General features: G+C 45.3%; 1 protein-coding gene across 7 annotated transcripts in view; it reads right to left on the bottom strand.

Moving 5' to 3' along the window:
* Positions 1 to 1,222: 1,222 nt before the first annotated feature.
* Positions 1,223 to 18,051, bottom strand: part of INTS10 (integrator complex subunit 10) — a 37,291-nt gene continuing 20,462 nt past the window's right edge. For 5 of the 7 annotated variants that reach the window (XM_079909436.1, XM_079909437.1, XM_079909440.1 and 2 more), the window contains 8 exons: positions 17,309 to 17,391; positions 16,445 to 16,597; positions 13,675 to 13,783; positions 9,080 to 9,159; positions 7,532 to 7,694; positions 6,598 to 6,691; positions 3,863 to 3,940; positions 1,223 to 1,795 (listed from right to left, as the gene is read on the bottom strand). In XM_079909436.1, coding sequence (XP_079765562.1) covers positions 1,639 to 1,795; positions 3,863 to 3,940; positions 6,598 to 6,691; positions 7,532 to 7,694; positions 9,080 to 9,159; positions 13,675 to 13,783; positions 16,445 to 16,597; positions 17,309 to 17,391 — 917 coding nt within the window. In that variant the 3' untranslated portion in view covers positions 1,223 to 1,638. The remainder of the gene's footprint in view (positions 1,796 to 3,862; positions 3,941 to 6,597; positions 6,692 to 7,531; positions 7,695 to 9,079; positions 9,160 to 13,674; positions 13,784 to 16,444; positions 16,598 to 17,308; positions 17,392 to 18,051) is intronic. The other 2 variants (XM_079909438.1, XM_079909439.1) reach the window with 1 other exon arrangement.

Below are 18,051 nucleotides of genomic sequence, written 5' to 3'. Positions count from 1 at the left end.
TAAAAAATAATAATTATTTTTTTTTGCTGCATTGGGTCTCTGTTGCTGCACGCAGCTTTCTCCGGTTGTGGCGAGCAGGGGCTACTCTTCGTTGTGGTGTACATGCTTCTCATAGTGGTGGCTTCTCTTGTTGCAGTTTCCCATCGATTTTAATAAATCTATAAAAGGGTCTTATATAGAAAAGATTTCTAAAATTTTTGTGCACGGTAATGAAACCATGCCCCACAGGGTTGACAGAGACTGGTGACTAACGGAAGTTCCCGAGCTCCTCACAGAACAGCAGCAAAGGGAACAGCTTAAAAACCCCTGTGGCCTGCTTTCACTGAGCAAGCTCACTTTGGTTATTTTCCTTTTCTTCCTCTTTAAATGCACGCCTCCCAGCCTCCCGTAGCCCAGGAACTTGTAATCAGCTCCTGCCCGATGCGAGCTGGCTAGGACCGGTTGGGACCACTGCTCCTGAAACTGGGCCTTGGGGGTTCCCATGAACAGCCTCTGCCGCCAGAAGTCTCCACCCTCAGATGGCGCTCGGTGCCTCCACTGTGAACGTGCAGACGCACGAGCCCAGATGACCCCGCACAGAACACCCAACACCTCATCTGTCCCCACTCCCAAAACCACCCTGCTCACAACACACATACCCCGAGCCCCTTGCCTTCGGGCAGGCAGACCTGAGACTCGTTCTCCTGTCTCTTCGCTTGGCTGCCTTAGGAATAAAGTCTTTCTCAGCTGCAAACCTTGGCCTCTCAGCATTTGGCTTGTTGCATGTTGGGCCAATGGGCCTGGTCCAGTAACAGTAACTGAACAACTTCTTAGCTCTTTCATTCTTACATCCCCCCAGAAACAACTGTTCATGTGATGCTTACCTGATATATTTCAGGAACAGCAAAAGAAATGAACCTGACCCCTGACCCCAGTGTTGTACTTAGAAGTGCGAGGCCCCATCCCAAGTGTGTCACGTCACTGGCTTTACAGCCAGCTGGGAGGGAAGGGCCAGTGCCTGTATTTCCCATGACAAGCTTGAGGGACATGAATCTGTCCCTGGTACGTGGCAAGTAAAGGGCTGGGCAGAACCAGGCCGGAGGCTAGGCTGTCTGGTTCAGGGCACCCAGGTGATAGCAGCCGACGGGGAGGGGAGGTGCCCTCCACAGGCCACTGGGCAGGACCCCCACCCCAGCCCCCCACGGCGGCTTCAGTGGAAGTTCACTCAAGTTCATCCTGGCACAAAGGATTTTGGTGTTAAAACTTCCTGAAGGAAAAGGTCTAGCATTATGTTGATATGTGATATTCACCAAAACCTGACTGTGGAAAAGAAAATCTTGAGAACATGGAAGGAAATGCCTTTTAAGTAAAGTACACTCTTGTTCAGAAACTCTAAGAATTAAAAATAAAATTGAAAACCACCCCCACAAATTTAGGATGATTTTATTTACAAAACAGGTTCTTTTGTTTTACAAAAATTACAAAATATGACAAAAATAGAAATAGCTTCTTGGACTGTTGGGAACTACTTCTAAGCAACCAATGAGTTAAAACCCCGATGGTCTTCCTCTTTTGAAGAGCGATGACGGCAACGCTCATCTGCGCTTTATGTCTCCCCAGAGCCCCGCGGCTGTGGGCTGCCTCTGGCGGGAGGGCCGGTCAGGCCAGAGTCTGGAGCAGCAAGATCTTCTCGTTGACGCAGAACCTGTGCAGCACCAGCGTCAAGTTCTCCCCACAGCGGGACACCTGGCGCTCCATGGCCAGGCGGAAGTCCTCCTTCACGCCCTTGGTGATGCCCCGGGTGACCGTGTGGTGCCTGGGGCAGCGACAGGGAAACAAACAGACACCACAGTTAGCACGGCAGCACGGGTCAGTGACTCTGGGGCAGGAGAACAGGCTGCCTCAAATCTAGCGAAGAGTTTAAAAAAGCAAAAAGCCCCAACCAAACAGCCTCCACTGCCCGTTCCTCTTCAGAAAGACTTAAAGCCGGAGAGTCGTCTTCCCCACTCAGGAAAAGGCTATTCTAAACATCGCATGTTTGGCGAGGTGCTGCCTGCTTGGCTTCTAACTTCTGCAGCCCTGACGCTGTACTTCCCTCTGTGACTTGTGCACAGTTCAGTTACTTGGGGCTGACGGAGTCCAGACCACCCTGGCCACACAGTTCGGGTCCAGCCAGGCCAGCTGAGCGCAGAGGCAGCAGTGGGGAGGGGGATGCCTGAGCGAGCGTGGCCATGGCCGCAGCCCCCGGCCGGTGCCCCGTGTCAGGCTGCGGGCCACAGGCGTGTCTCTCTCCCTGTGATGCCAGGATGGGACAGCTCCTCCAGGTCTTTTTGCAAAGAAGCAGGAGGACCTGGGGCCCCAAGACAAGAGTCCGGCACCGGCAGGGAGAGAGCAGCAGAGTCGCTGATGCAAAGCTTCCTGAGGGCCTGCTGGGGCCCGGGAGCCCTGCATGCTGGGCTGGGCTGGGCCGGTGGGAGCACAGGTGGGTCCTTCACAACGCCCTGGAGGGTGGGCTTCAGAGAAGGAAATTACAGAGGAAACCCCAGGAAACTCCAAACACCAAAATGAAGGAAGCAAAAGAAAAACCTAGCAAAATTCAATGGGTTCAATCAAAAGGAAAGGCGTTTTAACTACCAGTTAGTAATTTGGTAGATTTAGACGAACAGAAGCCACCTCCATCCTCCACTCCCACTGCCTAACTTCCCTAAGACACAGTCATGGGGGTTTAAAATTAGATTTTTAGGTACTGGCCAAGATTAAACTGTTGAAACCACTCTAAAATGTTGCTGTTTTTAAAACTTGAATTATATAAAATAAGTACAACAGAAGTCAGAAAGTTGCAATGTAATAGAAGGAAAAAGAAAACCAAAACAGGCTTTGTTAGAAGGGCAAGATATTACAGGACACCCTACAACGCCCATGGACAGTTTATAGAACCACACAGTGAGACAGCACAGCCAGTTCTCTGTGGACATCTCTAATCAGGTCTGGCTGGTGACTCAGTAGTAAGTACAGTGTCAGTGAGCCCCGCTGGGAGCTCATGCAGCCCCTTTATGCTGCCCTGAGATACTGCTCTCAGGGGACCCAGACTGCAACCCCAAATGGGAGCCCTCCCTCTGACCCACTGAAAGACGCTGGTATTTGCAGACACTGAGCTAAAGGGCATGGATGGCTCCAAGCACACGCTCCCCTTAATACTAGTAAAAATGTAATAAAATGCTGTGTCCCGCTGGTCACGGGCCAAAGGTGTTTCCACATATGAAGAGTGGTACAACCCAATTGTATTTCTATCAGAGTCTTTATTGCTCTGGCAAGTTTGGATGAAGAAGAGGACGAATTAGCTTTTGTGGTTTAAGACCAGGATAAGTCAACTAGTAAATGCAGCATTCTAGCCTACCAAATATTTTCAATCCGGACAGGTAAGGTCAGAAAAAACAGTACCAGTGGCAGGAAGATACTGTGCTTATGCCCATTTAGACCAAGACCTCAACACTAATACGAAAATCTGAGAATAAAAATTTACTTAGAGTAAGTTTCAGCATCCTTAAATATTTAGGACCGAATGCCTTATGTTTTACCAAAAGAGAATCATAATTTAGTGCCTAATCTAATGTGTACTTAGTCTTACACAGTTTTATATAACGTTCACTTATTTCCAGATCCATAATGATTTTTAAATTGAACACAAAAACACTGGCAACTTATGGAAAAAAATAAGAAATGTTACAATATTACAACCAGATGGTTTGCCAAGGAATGCAGAACAAATTAAAAAATTAAATAAAGCATGAAAAAGAGCACTGAGGAACAAAGAGCTGAAAACCATGGGCAGTAAAACATGTCGACAAACAGTACACTATGAGCAGGTGTGTCCACTTGGTACCTGTCAGCAGTCTGTATGCTGGGCTGAAGCACAGGTAAGAATTCCTGCTGCAGTAACCCCATGGGAGGGCTAGAAGGCCTTTAAAAAACAGCAAACAGCGGCATTCAAACACCCACACCGACTCAGCCTGCACTTAAAAACAACACTCCAGAGAAAACGCATGAGACGGGGGGCAGGCTGCACAGAACCGCCAGCCTCAGGCCTCGAGCAGCTGTTTCGGGAGGACAGAGGCTACCAGCCCCCCCGCTGCACAGCTGTGGCCCACATGGGTCCACAGGCCTCTCGGCTGCCGGTCCCCGGCTCAGCCCGCTGAGATCTGGCATGAAAAGCAAGAGCCAGGGGAGAGGACGGGGAGATGCCATGGAACGGCCGTGGAGAGAATCTCAAATCCAGCGCCTTTGCTCTCCACGCTTGCCACGTCCATGCCGATCCCAGAAAGACACCCGTGACTTTTTAGAACCATCTTTGATGGGACTGAAGCCCCAGACTGAAGAGGCCCTTTCAAGAGGACTGGAGAGGCTGGCAATGTTTTTGATAAAGAAAGGTTGAGTTTAAATTTCAAAAAGTATTGAGAAAAGGAACAGATGGGGGAAAACAAGAGTCTGGGCCATGGCTTTGTGGGATTCTGTAACAACAGAAATGAGTACATTAGCCGGGTGATCACCTCTGAGAACGTCATCACGCACCCAGTTCGGGGCACACACAGGACATGGGTTTCTGTGTCACCCAGGGTACTGCAAGCATCAGCACAGAAGCATTTCTCTACTTCAAAATACATGAGAGCAGCACGTGTAGGTAAGAATCAGAGCTCGTCCCTCCTGCCAGTCAGGCCCCCGTGCCCTCGGCGCTGGTACCATACCTGCTGCAGCCCAGACGCCACAACCAGGACAGACTCACAGCCTCACCTGAGGGAAGGCTGGACTCTGCTCCCTGCATCTCTGCGCTCGGCTGGAGGGCCCCCCAAAAGGTCCACAATGGCTTCAGACAATTTGTTTGCGACCCAAAGGGAAAAGGAATGTGACAGTTTTACTCAAGATCCCGACCATACCTCAACTGTCTCAGGCGGCCCGCTTCTCCACGGTAGCTTCTCGTCAGAAATTTGGAAGGCAGGTTTCAAATGAACCCTGGGACTCACACTGTCAGCTCACTAAGCAACAGCCCCTAGTCCTGCTTCCAAACTGATGGGGCAGCAGGTTTCCTAAGAGACTTAATGGTCTTCTACAGGGAGTTAGAAGAAATTAAGGGTTTCTTTAACTAAGGACACCGTCTGCGTGCCCAACAGCCCTCGCCTTCACTACTCGTCCGAGGGCTTGTCTGCATGTTCCCGTGTCGCTGTGCAGCTCAATAAGACTGGCTGGAGAAGACAGGTTCAGTAGAATGAAGTCTGAGACTCACCGCTGATTTTCTGACAGCCTCTTCTCTCACATTCACAGCTAAGCATTATCTAGTGTGAGGATTATTAAACTCAGGTTTAATCTAAGTAAACGGAGTTGATTCTACTGAGGTTGTCTCCGTATTATGAGAATTTGTATGGTGAGCATTAATGGGAATTAAAGAAAAAGCTATTAAAGGTATGTTTGTGTGTCCAGCCTCAAAACCTGCAAATTACAACGTAAAAGGGGTTACCTAGGCTTCCGTGTCAAAAAGCCATCTTTACTCTCAAGCATGGTGAAGAATATTTTGAATCACGCAATTATTTTCCCCACGTTCTAGGGGAGCTACCAGAGTGAGAAGATGAGCATGTCTGGTCCCCTTGCCTGAGCCAGCTAACGTATAAAGGTCTTGCGCTTTCATGTCAAATGCTCAGAATCTTTAGTAACGTTTGCAAGGTGAAGGACAAGCACCCCACCTTCCCATTCCCGACAGGACACCGTGCTGCCTGGATGCCCCAGCCCCGAGGCTACGGGAGTCCAGAGGGACACTTCTTACTTCCCTCTCGACAACACTCCCCAAAGACAGCACGAGATGCGGATTTTGGCTTTGCGCTGAAAACTCCCTTTCACAAGTGAGGGAAAAAGGAGAATCTGTCAGCCTCAGCAACACTTTCTTCTCACTCGGGGTTCGGTCTCCTGCAGTGACTCTGATCCTGACCCACACACGCTGAACGTGCAGGACGCAGAGGAGGAGGTATGGACATCACACTACGCGAGGCGTCTGCAGCACAGAGGATGTACTGTCCAAACTGCAATGAGGACTGAAGGGCAGAAGCAAGGGCATTTAAAAATCATAAATGGTCACTGATTTCATCCAGGAGTGGGGAGTGCCAAGACCAAACCCCACCCCGCTGAGCGGGCAGGTGCTCAGCAGGGCTTCAGTCAACACTGAGGCCCAAGTACAGTGTGGAAGTTAGGTCTGCAGTTTTTCCCAGTCCAGCTCAACTTTAGTTAAGCATGGCTTTTCTTAATTAAAAGCACCCTACTTCTAATCAGAAATTATAGGATCAGTATGTAAGTTTTGGAACAGAAAAGATACCATGAGTAAGACTTTTGTCTAGTGAAGTAAGTATCAAAAGTGACAGAACTACCCCAATTTAAACAATGTTCTATCAGAAATGTAGTTAAGGAAATGCCAAGTCTTTCAAAAGGATTCCCGGAATCAAATCTACTTTCCAAAACAGAGACCAGGTTTGTATTCCTTTCTAATGACTGTGTGCAAGCCACGGACATTTACAAACGTTTCCCACGAGCACACGAAGGCGGGCGCTCAGCACGGAGGGCAGGAGGCGGTGCCCTTACTTGATCAGCATCCCTTGATTGGGCAGGAGTTCCAGATGGATCTTCCCACCTTCCTGAGTTCTCAGGTAGGCGAACTCCTCCAGCATGTCGATATCTGAGGCCAGATTCAGGGAACCACGTGAGAAATCATGGAGCCCTGCTCTCCTGGAGGAGCAGACTGGCTCGCAGCCACTGAGAGACCTGCCCACGGCGACCGCACCAACAACCCAGCGCTGCCTGAGCCCAGACCCAGCGGTTCCTATGCCAGCCCAACGCCCTCACAAAGAGAAACATGTTCCTCAGGTAGCTGACTGAGCAGAGCCTATAGGGTCCCAAGAGCAGAATCTTCTGTTTTCTTAGTAAGAAAGAGGCGGTAGAGGTGCTATACACACCGCCCCCCTCCTCCTGGCCCAAAGGTTAAGAAATGCTGCTCTAGGTACCTGGAGAGGGATGTCAGACGCCTTGCAACTCAAAAGTAATGTATTAAGAGAAGCAGACCTTTCCCTAACCAACAGTATGAAATACAATGCTCCCCCACACGAAAGCCAGTGCTGGGTGGAAGAGATTCTCTGGCGGGTGCCCCACGGGCCACCAGCTGCTGTTGTAACCCCAGACCCCAGGGGCCCTGTTCCCAGAGGAAGGCCAACAGAGAATCACAGTCTATGGCCCCAGCAGTCACCCTGGGCCTGCGGGGAGCCTGCAGGCTCTTACTTCAGGCACCCTGGGTACCTTCCTAAGAAGCCACTTGAAGTGGAAAATGCAACAGGGCTGTCCACGTTCCTGATTCCTCTTTGAAGCCATTCATGACTTTCACAAAACCAGCTGCCACAATCCCATTTTAAGTCACCATTCCTTCTCCTTTTCCCCCAAATCACCAAAAGCATTATTTCTACCCCAAATGGTTCGTTCATTTTTGTACCAAGCATTTCTTCTGCTCAAACAAGAAAAAGGATACTTGTAACATAATTGAAAAAATTCTCATATTGGAAGTTTCCTTGCTGGCAAATCTTATTGACGGCTTTCAAGAAAAGGGTCTCTCCCCGCGGCCACTCCTGCTGAAGCAGCACGATCACGTGCCCCAGCGCCAGGTCGTCTCTGCTGTCTGTGAAGGCTCTCAGCTGCAGGACAGAGGGGAGGGAGTCACGGGGCGATCTCACACATGCCCGATACCACCTCCCCCAAAACACTGTTGCAGGGAAGTGCGTGACTACGGTCACTAGTCAGAAGGGACAGCAGAAGTCAAGCCTGCCTGGCAAATGTCACCGCTGCCGGCGAGGAGGGGCCCCACCACAGAACCCGGCTCCCCGGCACCCTCGTGAGCATCCTGGCGGGAGTGGGACATGCAGGGTGGGCCCGAGGCTCTGAACGCGGGGATGAGGGTGCGAGGAAGGTGAGCGGTCTGGGCAACAGAGAATTTGGGGACTTCTTTTAAGGGGCCGGGGGGGGGGGATGGAGGGCGGGTGAGAGGCCCCCTTAGACAGAGGGGTCTGAGGAGACTGTGGGACTGGGGAGAAAGGCCGGCGGGAGCCACGGGAAGGAGGACGCAGGGGTGTGAAGTGAGAAGCTGTCAAAGGGCTTCTGGTTCTAAACCGGCAGCTGTGCCTGAAGTCACTTCAAATTGTTTCTGCCGCTCAATGCTTCAGATCAAGAGTCAGGTTTGGGGTATAACTGCTTTACAATGGTGTGTTAGTTTCTGCTTTATAACAAAGTGAATCAGTTATACATATACACATGTTCCCATATCTCTTCCCTCTTGTGTCTCCCTCCCTCCCACCCTCCCAATAAAGATGTTAAAAAAAAAAAAGGGGGGCGGGGATAGGACGAGATGAATAACTTAAATGTCCATCACCAGGAGAAAGACTAAATACGTTGTGGTACACATCAATAAAGTGGACACAGCCATTCAAAAAAAAAAAAAAAAAGAGTCAGGTTTGGGAATTACCGCCCTGAAGGGGAGACCCGACACTGCTGCCCGCTTGAGCCTTCGTAGACAATTCAGCCTGTCCACCCCAGGCCTCCGCTCCCCACAGCCTGGTCCTTAGGCTTTCCTGACTCTGCTGGGCCTCTGCACGTGCCCAGCCTCATGCCCTATCCCTGTGATAATGAACTCACATCCCTCCATAAGCCCAACAGCACTTGTGCTCCCTTCTTCTGTAGCTAATATATCCTGACTCGTAGGCTAATTCATAAAATATTTACTGGACGCTACCACAGGCAAGGTTATTTGTGTATCCACCCCACTATTACCTGTAAATTATCTGCCCCACTGTTACCCATAAACCTCTCGAGGATGGGGATTATTTCCTACTCATCTTTGCCTAGTGCAGTCGATATTTAATAAATATTTGTTAATTCCTTGCCCATGTGCTTTCCTCACTACACCACCCTGTTTTCAAAGGACTAAACTAACATTTGTGCCTAAGGCTCTCAATTCAAGTCATTCCAGGTCATCAGAACAATCCTGCAGATTAACTTCCTTTACACTAATCAACGTGAAGCTTACCTTAAAACAAGCTAACATTAAATGCAGGCAATAGGGCATGATAGCCTTGCTGGTACAAGGCAGCAGCTTCAGATCTGAACCTAAGAAAAGTCCACAATATATCTGTTAGTAGCAAAGAAAAGAGCTTTGAGAAGCAAATGTTTAAAGTGCTTTCCTTAAAAGGAAAAGGATAAGCAACAATCACATGGTCTCAACACAGTTAAACCACAATTACATTTAGTGAAGGTGAAACTGGTTTTTCAATCGTCTCTGGATTTCATTTCTCAATCTAAATTTCTAAAGTTGCTTAAATACTTATTATTATGAAACATTTCAAATACATAGAAAATGACAGAGATTATTACAAACAGCAGAGTGCTCACCACTCAGCTGTATAAAATGCTGACATCTGCTTTAGTTTTAGATTTTAATATAAAGCATCGCAAGCTCACTTCCCTTCTGACGCCACTCCTGCCTCCCTCCTGAGAGAAGACTGCTATTCTGAACGGGGGTTCATCATTCCTGTGCACACTGCCTGCTTTTAACACAGGAATCTATATTCACGCACTGCAGAGAAACGTCTCGTGTGTTTTCAGTCTACTATATAAATGGTGTCATAGCGTACGTATCTTTCTGCAGATTGTTTTTGGTACTAATATCTGTGGCTCTAGCTCATTGGTTTTCTGTGTTACGTAGTGTTCTGTTGGTTACACCGACCACACCTGATTTATCCATTCTTTTATGGTAAACACTGAGTATTCCAATTTTTCACTATTACCAACAATGCTGAAATAAACATTCTTATATATATTTTCTTGTGCACTTGTGGAAAAAACTTTAAGCAATGGTTGTTTTTCAAACCAAGACCATAGTCCTTTCCTTTATGCTGTGTGCTCTTTCTATCCTAAATCCTCTCTACCCCAGAGGCAAGAAGTTGCAAGAAATAAACATGCTTTTCACGTGGGAACCCTGTGCACACACACTGACACATGTTCATACAGCTGGCTTCTGAGCAACACAGGTCTGAATTGCACGGGTCCACTTATACATGGATTTCTCAGTAAATACAGTGTCTGCATTTTCATCTTACAGATCTCTAAATGAACTAACTGTGGGGAAAAGTTTGTATTGGATTAGAGATCACAACATGTGGAATCAAAAGAATTGCGGTTTGAGCCCTGATTTTATCCAAACTGTTCCAGCTTCCTGCCCTACGCTGAGTCACTGGTCAGTTCCTGTTTTTGAGGCAGAGAGCAGTACCCAGATTTTCGACCGTTGCGGGGAGGGGTGGGTCTGAGCCCCTGGGTTAACTCCTGCATTGTTCAAGGGTCAACTGCGTGTCTAAAACAAAAGGTTCATGAAATAAAATTTACCCTTTTTAGTGGAGATACATTCATTTTAATAATACTGTTACAGTCTATCTCATTAAAAAAGAAAATTGCTATGGGAAATTCATGACCTTAGGTGAGGGCCCAAATTTGGAGATCACTGATCTAAAGTCTATACCTGGAAGGGGCACATAACCAGGTAGTGAGATATGCAACTTGGTACTGCTAAACTGCTCTCCAAAGTGACCATATGAATCTATGCACCTTCCAGAAGCACGTGGGCGATGCGTATCTTCACGTCCTGATGGTCAATACGGCCACCCTTTACTCTCTGCATCCTGATGTAAAATGATAGCTTATTGTTTTAATCTGAATTTCCTGTATTAATAATAGGTGGAGAATCTTTCCAAGTAGTTTTTGGCCATTTGGCTTCTGTGAATCTGTTGTTCATATTTTTTGCCTATTTTTCTATGGGGGGTTGGTTATTTCTTTCTTATAGGAGCTCTTTCAACATTCTGGATACTAATTTTTTGTTGAATATATAAGTATATAAATATATAAATTGTGCTGGACAATTTTCTTATAGTCTATAGCTTTTCACTTTGATCATAATATCTTTTGTTGGTATTTTGATTTTAACGTGATCAAATTCACTAATCTTTTATGTCGTGTGCTCTTTGTAGCCTAAATCCTTCTCTAACTAGAAAGCAACAAGGATCGTCTTCTGTATTTTCCTCTAAAAGTTTAAAAGTTTTAGTTTTAATATTTAAATCTTAAAATTTAAAGGGTTCTTGTGTAGTATGAATGAGGAATCTCTTTTCTGTCATTTTTGTATTTGGATAATCAACTGTAACAGTACCACTTACAGGATAAATTCATTCTTCCTCCCCTGAACTGTAACGCTTCCAGTTTCTTCGTTCTCTATTCTGTTCCTGGGGTCAATCTCTACGCCAATGCTACACTTTAAAATCAGTCTTGATGTCCGCTAGGTCAAGTCCTACCCACCTGATCTGTTTCTGTTCCACAGAGATATTAATTTTTGAAGGGGTCTGGGCTATGTCTAGTTTTTTCAGCCTTTTGTTGTAGAAAATCCCAAACATATAAAAAGTAAACAGAATAGTATAATGAACTCCCAATAAGTATCAAAACTGTCATGCTTTTGTCTTCTAGAAAGCTTTTAGTGTCCTAAGGAACCTACTACCAGTCTCAAAGAAATTTTCTTCTAAAAAAATGTTAATCATTTAGCTTCTCCATTTAGTCTCTCTGCTCCAGCTCAAATTAATTTTTGGGAAAAATGTGAGGTAGGAGGTGAGGATCTTTTTTTCCTCTACATGAAGATCCCTTTGTTCCAGCACCATTTGTTGAAAAGGCTTTCCTTTCTCCATTGAATTACTTTGGCGTCTTCATGGAAAATCATTTGACCATACTTATGTGGGTCCATTTCTGGATTCTCCAATCTTGTGCCAATACTGTCTGGATAACTGTAGCTTTATATTAAACCCTGCTATCAGGTAGGGTCACTTGTCATTTTGTTAGTCTTTTTCAAAACTGTTGTAGTATTTCCATATAAATTTTAGAATCAGTTTGTCAACTTCTGTTAAAAAAAAAGTCTGCTGGGATTTTGACTGGGATTGCACTGAATCTATAAAGACATTTGGGGAGAACTGGTATCCTAACAATATTGAGTCTTCTAACCTACAAACATAATTTTGCATATCTTTCATTAAATTTATCCCTAAGTATTTTATGGGGTTTGATGTTATTCTATTTGGAGATTCCTTGACTCTTCTACGTAGCCAAATATGTAGCTGTGAATAAAAACGGTTCTTTTTCAACCTTTCTTTTTCTTGCTTATTGTGTTTGCTAGAATCTCCAGGATGTTGAATTGAGGTGCTGACAGCAGACACCCCTGTACTGCTGCTGGTCTTGGGGAAAGCATTCAATATTTCATAGTTAAGAATGATGCTGAGGAAGTTTCCTCCTATCTCTAGTTTACTAAGATTTTAAAAAAATCATGAATGATAAATGCAGACATAATTGAATTCTGTCTGCATCTATTAAGATAATCTTATGATTTTTCTCCTTTAATCTGCTAATGTGGTGAACTGCAGTGACTGGTTTTCCTGTGTTAAACCACCTTTGCATTTCCGGTATACTTGGCCATTATGTATTATCTTTCTTATATATTGCTGTATTTGCTTATATTTTCTTAAGAATTTTGGCATCTAAGATCATGATAGACACTGGCCTTTAATGTTCTTCTCTTGTTTGGTTTTGCTATCAGGGTTATGTTTGTCTTAAAAACTGAATTGGTAAGTGTTCCCTCTTTCTCTGTTTTCTCCAAAAGTGTGTACAGGATTGGAGTTATTTCTTACTAAATGCTTGACAAGATTCACAGTGAAGCCAAACGGGCCTGGAGTTTTCTTTGTGGGAAAGTTTTTGACAACAAAATTTAATTTCTTTGATAGATATAAAACATTCAGATTTTCTATTTCATTTTGTGTCTGTTTTGGTAAGTTGTGTTTTTCAAGGAATTCTTTCCATTTCACCTAAATTGTTAAATTTATTGGCATAAAGTTATTCACAACCTATTCTCTTACTGTCCTTCTGGTTTCAGCACGATCTGGAGTGACATTCCCTCTTCCATTCCTGATATTGGTTATTTGTATTTACTACCTTCCTGGTCCATCTTGTTAGGGGTTCATCAATTTCATTATTTTTTTTCAGAAAACCGACTTTTTGCTTTATTAATTTCCTCTATTTTTTTTTTCTATTTCATTAGTTTCTGCTCTTGTCTTTATTAGTCCCCATTTTCTACTTGGCTTGGGTTTGACAGATTATCTTTTTCCAACTTCTAAGATGGAAGTTAGATCATGACAGTGGGGCTCTCTTCCTTTCCTAGGAAGCATCACAGCTCAATTTACGTAGTTTTTCAACAATGAGCAACTTGAGGTAAAGCTCAAAACAGCCCGAGAGACAAGCTAAGAGATCCTTCTCAACTAAGTATTACAAGATTTCCTAGAATTGGTAAAGACAGGAAAAGGAGCTCACTGATATTCTTCAAAGAGCCAACAAACTCAGGAACTGATGAGAACTTTGGAAGAAGGACAGACGTATGGCTGCTTATGAAATCAGAGCCACGAAAAGCTTGGCGAGCACTTCGCTTCTTATACAATTTGTCAAGCTCTGCAGATCACATGGTATTACGTTGTCAGGAATTACAAAAAATTCCCAGCCTTAGGTCCTAAAGCTATTTCTATAAAATAAAAATAAAATTTGTCACTGTACCTTTTCTAAACTTGGGCTTTATTTTTGAGGGTTCTTCCTGTGACTTGCCTCCATCCTGGATGGGGAGGACCATGTAGCACATCAAATCAAGGACTTTCTCACACGTCATCTAGAGAAGACAAGACCAGAAGGAACTAACTGAAAGTTTCTGACTGAAACCAAATCCACGTAACTAAAACCTATGCAGCACAAGTGGGGCCACCTGTGCACAGAGCTCGGGAGCACGGTCCCAGGACGCCATGTGACCAGTACTGTCTGCTTGACACCGTGTAGAAAAATAACTGAGATCAAATCCATGTACTAGACCATTCAGGGAACACTAACTCATTCTTCACTGTTAAAAAACAAAAGAACAAAACCTAAAAATTAATCAAGTATTAACTAAACTACCAAAGTGTTTCACAGCACAGTGGAATCCAAAAGAAGTATGTCCCTATCTTAAGGACATTTACTAACTCACTGAATAGAAAAATTAACAAAATGGGACACATGGTGGCGGATTAAAATGTTATGTTTAGAGCATAATTTAAAACTAAGTAGAAACACCCACAGACTAAACTAGCAGGAAAAATTTCAGGCAGGGAGGTGATCTAAGCCTTAAAGGGGGGCAGGATCTGAAATATGGAAAAGAGAAAAACGGGTTTTCAAAGGAGGAGAGAAAGACGACGTGGGGAAGGCTTTCTACTGGTTTTGGCAATTCCCTTGAGGGGAAGGAGGGCGTGGTTTAGGAAACAGACATGAAACTGGACCAATGACGTGCTGCTGGATGAGAGGTGGCCCCAGGTGCCCATGGAGCAGGTGGTCTCAAGCCACAGAGAGCAGGGCATCACCTTCTGTCCACCCATCAAATTCCAGTAGTAACAGTCAGAATCGGCTGAGGGAGCATTTCCTGTGTGTCAGGCACAACCCCCTACTACCCCCATTTTACAGATGACGAAGTGGAATCTTCCCAACCTTTTTCATGTCTTGGCACTTCCAGAAAATAGTATTTGTAAGGCTGCTCAGAGCTGGCAGCAAATGATCTGGGGCTTAGCTGCCCAAGCCACAGCTAACTGCCTGGGGCTGAGGGGTCGGTATCCTGGCACATCCAGAATCACCCATGGCCACAGGGTCATGAAGCTCCAGCTTTGAGAGATCGGCAGCTGGGGAGTTAAGAACTTGAACCCTGGAGTTAGACAGGTCACAGCACTAGTGAGTAGTGAGACCGGGAGTTAACTCAGAATCATATGCCGCCATCCTTCCTTCAATACCCACCTTCTTTCCCCGAGGGTGTGGGCCTGGGCGAAACCACCCTTCCCTGAATGACTGCTGTATGACTGCTGTGCACAGGTCTGAGGCAAACTGCTAGTACTGGATTTTTAACTGTCTTACATAAACGCCTGCACTTCTCTCTCCAACTCAAATTAGATGTCCTTGAACACAGGGATCCCACCCTGGGGCACCCAGGAAGTCAACACCTCGATGAAATGGAATGATGACAGCAATGTTGTAGAGAGCTGACCATAACTTATAGGGTTGGAAAAATGGTTACAGGCAACAAACTCAGTTAAAAGCCGTGGGTTAGGGTGGTGGCAGTGGAAATAAAAGGCACTATGCCAAAAGCACTGGTGCCCCATCCTGGAAGAGACAAAAGGACCAGCTTGAGTAAGAGTCTCTGTGACTTGACAGGTGGTGTCTAAGGTCCAGAGAACTAAGGAAATGCACATCTGGACATGCTGAGTCCCAGCCAAAGACAGGCAGTCAGAGACTCAGGAATCGGGTAAGGTAGAAACCAAAGATGAAAGCCTAAGAGCGACCCGCACGGAGGTGGTAACAGGAGCCCTCAGAGAGAATGAGTCTGCGTAGCTTAATCAAATCTACCAGTTTATCGTACGTTCCCTCGTACCGTGCACGGCTGTCTAATTCTACACGACACGTGTGTATCTGTGTGCGTAACTATGTGCTCTCTTAAGTTCGCAAAAGGAATCAATTGAAACTTAGAATTAGGCACCTGACAACGTAAGTGATAGAAAAGCATTTCAATTTTAAATGCAAATACTTCACATACTTATTAACTTTTTCTTTCTAAAATTCATCACGGCAAATTGTAAATCATATTTCAAAGTTCAAGTGAAAAAATTTAATTTAGCGTTTTTAATCACAAAGTAATCAACTTAATCTCTATAGAGAGACAAGAAGAAATCCGAGTTGGTGTGTTAAGGTGTGACCTGAATCTATCCAGTAACTGTGTGTATAAAGCCGCGCTGGTCACGCTCACCGCATGCAGGTGTTTACTGCGGACCGAAGCTGTGCGGCCACCATGCAAGGAGGGGCTCACAGCATGGAGAAGGCAGGTCTGTTCATACAGCTGCTCCTGCAACACCCCTAAGAGGTGTCACCACCACGTAAAAAGAGAACCTGAGTTCAGATATGCTATTGTGAATCTCCATCTCCCACTGGGTGAAGGCCTCTTCTGTCCAAGTACAAGAGGACTGACTCCACTCTAAAGGGATTCCAGGCAAGAAAGTAAAAATCATCCTCAGACAAATGGAATAATGAGCGGGAAATGTGAAAAGTATGGAAGCCTAACTTGAGGGAAGCTATAGAAAGGAGGAAATTAAACAGCATCACTAACCTTTTCACCAGCAGATGAGATAATAAAATCTAGGCAGAAAGAGCAAGCTTCAAGTAAACATGCACTGAATTAAAAAGCCACTCTGGGAAAAAAAAAGAAAGCCCCAAGGTTACTGAGTGCGCCTGCACGTCCCCATACCAGGCACCCAGTACTCACTCTGTACTCCCCCAAGGCAAAGTGGCAGGTCGCCAGCTGGATGAGCGCCCTCTGATGCTCCAAGGTCCCCTGTCCCGAGATCTGTGGCTGAGGAAGCGGTCCCTGGAGAGCGGCCAAGTGGTGCAGGCTGGCTATGGCCTTTTTATATTGACCCTTAGAAAGTCACAGCAAGGAGGGAAACAGTGCCATTAAAGAATCTCCAGAGCTAATTACGCCCCTAGCAAGCAACCACAAATCAGGCACCTGTGCTTAAGCATTTGAGGAGGGAATGGACACAGCTACAGAATCAAACCGACTTGGCTAAAGCTACGTGGAGGATCTGTAGGGGGACTTCATAAATACAAAGATTTTTCTTTCTAGTCTTAATTCTTGAGACTAAATAAGATGACACAAGCTCTTCGGTAGAGTACATTTTGGATATACCACTTCTTTATGAATATTTTACTACTAATACCATTTCTCCTCATGAAGGCTGGAAGCTGCAACCTGCCCATTTCAACAACGGGGGTTGGAAGCTCTCCCTCTCGTTACTGAATCCTCTCTCGCTTCTGGACATAAGTAGCTCGAGGACAGCAGAGCAAGGCAGCAGGGCTCCCCCAGAGCAGAGAGGAGAGGTGAGCAGTGTTTGTCTTTCACTGAGAAATAAAACTCTTACTTTTACAGAGGGGTGTGATTGGACCCCCCAAAAGTAACCCAGATGTGAGCCTGCCGTCCGGAGCTGTTCTCAGCTGAAAGTGGACCACAATCCCCTCATCAGTGAAGAAGGAACATCTGCCTTCAGAGCAGGAGGAAACGCACACATCTTCACGCTGAAGATGCTCACAGCAACCGTGGTCAAGACACAGGTACTTAAACACACATTACCTGATAGATGATCACATCGTTGAGGAAGATTCTCAACCAAAGCCAAGTATCCGTCTTCCACGCCAAACAAATTCTTGTAAATTCTGAGCAAGAATTCAAAAGTTAATTTACCAGAAATACGTAACACAGAAGCAGAGAATAAAACTGACATACCCACCAACAGAACAATAGTCAGAGAGAAACAAATTACCAAAAAATGGATGTAACTTTAGACTTTGATTTCTAAAACAATGGTCTGAACTTTCAGTTCGATAGTAAAGTTAGGGCAGAATACTTACCAGTAATACACAAGCAATAACCTTATTAGGCACCAACACTTCCTAAGCACACATCATGCGCTAGCAGCTGCTCAAAACGCTTTTCACACATTACTTTATCTTCTAAACTGCTTTGCTTTCACCCAGTTAAAGTAATAAATATATGACATTAAGAGTTTCACTCATTTTTTTAAGTCGATTTATGCCTAAAGAAAAACATCCCCTCCAAAAGTCACATACCTGTTCACCATTCTAGATGTGACAAGGAGGAACTGGACGATGCAATGTTTACTTAGAAACTATGACATGACACATCAAACAAGGGGCCTGTATAGGCACGTGACAGGAGCAAGCCAGGGACAAATGTCCACTGGCCAGGAGGAAAGTAACGGCCTTGATCCCAAAGTACAGGAAAATATGCTGGTTAGCAGAGTGCTAGTGATTTCTGAGTAGTGTTGAAATACTCAGTAGTGTAAATATTATACA

Source organism: Stenella coeruleoalba, assembly GCF_951394435.1.
Source record: "Stenella coeruleoalba genome assembly, chromosome: 21".
Lineage (NCBI taxonomy): Eukaryota > Metazoa > Chordata > Mammalia > Artiodactyla > Delphinidae > Stenella > Stenella coeruleoalba.
Note: the sequence above shows the minus strand (reverse complement) of the source record. Positions and strands in the feature narration are given on the sequence as shown.